Here is a 5,840-nt window from a genome sequence, read left to right as displayed (position 1 = left end):
TGGCTAAGAAACATAGAAGAGCGTCCCAAAAGTTTAAAGAGTCAAAATATGAGAACAAAACAATCCCACATGGCTAAGAAACATAGAAGAGCATCCCAACTTACTTCTATAAATAATAGAGGTAATTTGACATTCAAAATCATGGAGCCTTTTGTTGAGCACAGAGCGAACTATTCTTTCGCTTCAATTGAGCTCAAATTTTAGGCTTCAATTGAACTTCTAAATTTTTTTTGAGTTTAGCCTTTTCGAGTTCAAATTTTAATACTATATTTTGAGTTCGAGTTGAACTTGATAATTTTTAGCTCGTGAGTTTTTGAGTTGAGTTGAGCTTACTTTTAAAGTTTTCGAGTTCGAGTTAGCAATACTCAAATTTTACTTGGCTCGTTGAACAAACGACGTCGTTTGGTTTAATTTTTTTTTAAAGAAAAAAGTGAAATGGCGGTTTAAACCGGTTTTGTCGGTTTCAGCCGATTCACCCGATTCTACCGGTTTTCAATCGGTTCATTGTCAGACGTTTTGTGAGGTAACCAGACCGGATAGGCCACCGGTTCACGGTTCAACTGGTTGAACCGGCCGGTCCGATCCGGTTCGATTTTGATAACCATGCTAAAGAATTCATGGCATTTAAAAAAAACCAGGAAATAAGAAGAAAAATATATAAATGTTGAAATTTGAAACCCTCTTGCTGGGGCCTCTACTTTTTTTGTCTATTAAAATGCACCGAAAATGAGAAAAATATAGGGTACTACGTATAATTAGTACCTAAACTACTGATTTTCTTCTGTTTTAATATTTAAGCTTTTATTTATTTTAAAAGTATATTTAGTGTTTAGTTTTTATTTCATCTTAATACCATATGGTTAAAAACTTAACAAATATTTTCACGGTGACCTTTTTATGGGTAAATTACATCATTAATCACTTAATTATCTTCTCACTCCCATTTTAATCATTAAAGTTTAAAAAAATTCAATTTAACTAAACTTTCAAAATTACTCAGTTTTTTAATCACTCTAATTTATTTTATTAATAATATTTTGCTACATAATATTTTTATTTTATTTTATTAATATATACTTAAAGTAAAAATAAATTTGAAAGTTAGAGTGATTAAATTAGGAGTAATTTGAAAGTTAAGTAATTAAATTAGTTGAGTGATGAATGATGTAATTTACTCGTAATAGGTCCGCTAAGTTTTGAAGGGCGGGATACTAAAATGAAACAAAAATTAAACGTTAGATATGATTTTGAAAAAAAATCTAAAAATTTAAGTACTAAACGCATAGTTTACCCTAATATATATTGTATCAAAACATCAAACATATAATTGATAAAACTGACGACTTGTCTTGCAAGATGAATCTTTTCCTTTTTTTCCCCTTGATGATATCTTTCAACAGTCGGATCACATGCAAGGTCGGGGGTTATGCCACTTAGTTTCACAAAGTGGTCTGCCAATGAACCTAAACCCTAAACCCTATTCCCATAAGTTTCCAACCATCTAAAACGATCAAACCTTCACTGAATGGAATTAATTAACTTCGGTAAATATTCGTGTAAAATATATAAACGATGCAGAGTAGTTCATTGAAGATCATATTCATTGACTTCATTTATAACGCTACCAGATCTATTCAATAATCAATAATGTTGGGAAAATTTTAAGACTTAACTGTTAGGCCATAGCTAGCCGCCTACGTTGATCAAATTCACGACAGTCCAACTTGCATGTAATAAAAAAAAGGAACCAAGTTCCAGCTCATTTGCATGCATGGCTTACTTGTACAAAAGTCAACATAGCCACCACTTACATTTGAACTCAACATGTCAAAAGGAAATTAATAACAAAGGTAAACATAATGTAATCTTGCCACTCGTATTTAAGAGTTTAATTTAATGTAATCTTTTAGGCCTCTTTTCCAATTAAAAAAAATAACAAAGGTAAATATTTTATTAATTTCATACACGTCAAATTCCTTCTTTAACGGATCCAAACATTTAAAATGTCTAAAATATTACTAAATTTATATTTGTATATATATATATATGCAATTTTTTTACTTCATTTAATACATTAAATCAAATTTAATACTTTTAAAAATGATGGATATGCACTAATTTTCTTAAGGAGTTTAGTGCATCTGTCTTTGGTCGTAATATATAATAAGATTATTATTCGAGACCGATAAAACTTTTAAACTTTACAAATAAGATAGAGGAAACTTAAATGGAAGATGACAAGAATTGACGGGGCATTGATGAAGAGTCTTCTCTGCCAACCGGATATGGCTGCCAAAAGATGGAAACTAATTTAGGCATGTGCTGTAATAGAAATTGGGAAAGTCTCTTCTTTTGACTGTTAACAGATTTCCCTGCCTGCGTGTAAATGAAATGGAAAACCAGACCTGTTTGTTGGGAAAATCTAACAAGGATTTTTCTGTCTTTTTAATCATGTCTACTTTAAGATCACAAAAGATTGAAAAGAACCCTAACTTAAGATAAGCACACTCATCTTTGTAATGAAATTCAACGTATTACGTGTACCCTTCCTTATCCACTCACCAAACCTTGCTTTATAATACAAGTGGAATTTGATCCAAATCTTCATGCAGTTATGTGTAAAGAATGAGATGTAATGAATTTAGTGGGGCCATTACGAAGGGATTGACTGAGGGGTTTTGAAACTTTTAGCAGATATTTTTTATGATATAATTTTATATTATGAGATTTTATAATTTTGTATGTTTTAAATTTTTAATATAGTTTTTAGAATTTATATCCTTAATATAACATTTTATATTCTGGGTATGTTCTAACTCTAAATTAAATCATATTCTATAATAATTAATTATGATGATATTTATCTTCGTGTTAAACAATGATTAATTCTTATAATATGTAATCTGCTATATATTGTTTGCAATTTTTAAAAAAATATATATGTAGTTGTAGATTCCATCATTCTAATTTGTGAGGCCCATGGTGCATTAGTGAATGATAATACCCTAACAAATTATCCAATGTCAACATTATATATTATATAATATGAACACATATGCATTGATCAAATGACGGAAAGATTGATGGCTATATCCGAAGTAACACTTTTTGATGGATGAATACAAAAATATAATTGATTACATATATTTAAAGTATAATTTGTTCATAATCTATGGGTATTGGCTAGAATAAACTATAACATGCTTATTATAATTTCATTCAATTGATGATTATTAGTTTTAATTGATTAATATAATTCGATTTTAAGTTGATCGAACAATTAACACCATCATATTAAAAAAATTAGTTTTTAGTCTCAATTGAGATTTGAGGAGATTAGAATATTTTTCGACGTGTTTGAACTTAAAGAAAAAAATAATTTAGTGATTTTTCTTATCGAATAAACTATTGAATGACAATAGAAAGGATGTGACAATTCAATAAAAACTAAAAACTAATATTTTTATCATCCTCTATTAAATGTTGGATCAACCTGAAATCAAACTATGTCCCTTATAACCAAAGTGAGTTTTCTCATCATTGAGATTGACTGACAATCGCTCTGTTAATAGAAAAATCAACCTTTACGAGGATTGTCAATTTGAAAAATTAAGGGATTTTGGGGAAGAAAACTTTAACATATCACGTTAGTATTTCGTAACGACGGTGATCATAATAAAAGAATTAAAAGTTTAATGATTGTAATACAAATTTTAAAGGTTTAATGACCAAATTAAAAGTATCTTAAGAGTCAATTGACTATCAGTGTAATTTACCTTAAAGAACACCGTAAAAAGTAGTACATATTTTTTTTTTGTTTAACCACTTGTATTCAATCTACTAATTAACTATTTTAGATCAAGCTTTGTATAAATCTATTATAAAAGCAATCTCCTAATTTAAATTTTTTATTTACAAATATTAAGATTTAAGCTTTTTAATTTTATTTAATAGATTTAATATCTCATCCAATAGTGTGATTTTAGTTTTCATTTCGCGTGAAGCAAGTGGATGTGGCAATTGTGTAATAATGATAAAACCCCGTAAGAAGTTTGGCGTGCGTTGGAAAGAGACAAGCTGGTCCAAAACCCAAAGAAAAAGACATGCCTAAAGAACCAAGTCGTATAAAACACCGTTTAAGGTGGTAAGAAAAATAAACAAAGGCAACTAAAATCTCTCAAAATCAAACCTCAAACAAGCAAAGAATTCCTCCTTGTATCTCTTTCTTCCATTGCAACAACGATTTCCATGATATTCCATGTATTCTTCCTCTTTTCTCTATGTTCCTCAGGTATGTTTTTATTATTTTTGTTAAGGATAATTATATTTAAATACGAGTAAAATAAAAACTCATCAAGTAATCTCTATGTTAAAAATAAATATTTTTTTATATTAAATCTGAATTTAAACCATTATATCTATAAAATATGTATTGTCAATAACTAAAAATATACTGACGATATACTAATAATTCTTTGTCTGTATATTTACAGATTATGGTATATTACGAGTCGCTTCATTAGGCATCAACTATGGTCAAGTTGGCAGCAATTTGCCACCACCCGACAAGGTTCTTGAACTGTTAAATTCTCTTAAGATCACAAAAGCAAAAATCTACGACACCAATCCTCAAATTCTGACAACATTCGCCAACTCCGACGTTGAGCTCATCGCTACAGTTGAAAACCAAATGCTGTCCGTGGTAATGGATCCCCAACAAGCACTTCAATGGGTCAGCACCCACGTCCAGCCTTATTTCCCGGCCACGAAGATCACCGAGATATCGGTCGGGAACGAGGTGTTCACCGACGTCGACAAGTCCCTTGTCGGATATCTTGTTCCGGCCATGGTCAGCATCCATGATGCTTTAGTTCAATTAGGACTAGACAAGTACATTCGAGTTTCCACACCCAACTCATTATCCATTCTTCAAGAATCTTTCCCACCGTCGGCCGGGTGTTTCAAGAGCGAAGTCTCGGGGATCATGTCGGAGTATCTTCAGTTTCTGGCGAGCACTGGCTCCCCGTTTTGGATCAATGCATACCCTTATTTCGCTTACAAAGGTGCCCCGGACAACGTTAACTTGGACTATGTTTTGTTCAACAAAAATCCGGGCATGGTAGATCCTTACACCAAGCTACACTACGATAACATGTTGTACGCACAGGTAGATGCTGTCGTTTACGCGATGTCTAGGTTGGGTTATGGAGGGATCGAGGTGCGGGTGGCGGAGACGGGTTGGCCGTCGAAAGGGGACCGTGATGAATTCGGAGCGACCCCGATGAATGCAGCCGCTTACAACAGGAATTTGGTGAGGAGGCAAATGAGGAATGAGGGGACACCCTTGAGGACAAATACGAGGCTTGAAGTGTACTTGTTTGCTCTGTTCAATGAGGATATGAAGCCCGGACCGACATCGGAGCGAAACTACGGTCTTTTCGAACCCGATGGAACCATTGCTTACAATGTGGGACTCTCTGCCTTGTCCACAACTTCATCAACGTCAACTTCAACATCATCCTCTTCGTCATCATCTTCTTTTTTCCTTACGTCTTCTTCAGATAATAAGGTAAAATCATTGCTTTTGCCTTCTTGTTTTAGGTTCTTTCACCGTTTACATCTCTGTTCAAATGCCATTTATTTTGTGAAACAGGCAGCGAAATTGGGATATCAAAGCTTAGTCTGTTGGATGTTTGTGTATTTGCTGGCTCTCCAAGTTTTACCAAGACAACATTAAAGCAAAATGGACAATGCATGTAAATACTACCCTTTGGTAAGAAAAGAAAAATTGGATCATCTTATCCTTCCACAAGACCACTTGATCAAGATGAAAGACATCA

General features: G+C 32.5%; 1 protein-coding gene across 1 annotated transcript; it reads left to right on the top strand.

Annotated features, from left to right (window-relative positions):
• The first annotated feature begins 4,182 nt into the window (after positions 1–4,182).
• Positions 4,183–5,840, top strand: LOC120172910 (glucan endo-1,3-beta-glucosidase 11-like). The gene is made up of 3 exons (XM_039180244.1): positions 4,183–4,291; positions 4,494–5,564; positions 5,652–5,840. The coding sequence occupies exons 1-3, from the start codon at positions 4,249–4,251 to the stop codon at positions 5,735–5,737; spliced, it is 1,200 nt and encodes a 399-aa protein (XP_039036175.1). The 5' UTR covers positions 4,183–4,248; the 3' UTR covers positions 5,738–5,840.

Source organism: Hibiscus syriacus, unplaced genomic scaffold, assembly GCF_006381635.1.
Source record: "Hibiscus syriacus cultivar Baekdansim isolate YM2019G1 unplaced genomic scaffold, ASM638163v2 tig00111917_pilon, whole genome shotgun sequence".
NCBI lineage: Eukaryota > Viridiplantae > Streptophyta > Magnoliopsida > Malvales > Malvaceae > Hibiscus > Hibiscus syriacus.
The sequence above is the reverse complement of the archived record's forward strand: the minus strand, read 5'-3'. Positions and strand labels throughout refer to the sequence as shown.

Excerpts from the sequence above, each read along its gene's own strand:
- LOC120172910 (XM_039180244.1), top strand. The coding sequence starts at position 4,249 with ATGATATTCCATGTATTCTTCCTCTTTTCTCTATGTTCCTCAG. Across the intron at positions 4,292-4,493 it reads CTTTTCTCTATGTTCCTCAG|ATTATGGTATATTACGAGTC; the intron begins GTATGTTTTTAT and ends GTATATTTACAG. Across the intron at positions 5,565-5,651 it reads CCTTACGTCTTCTTCAGATA|AGGCAGCGAAATTGGGATAT; the intron begins ATAAGGTAAAAT and ends ATTTTGTGAAAC.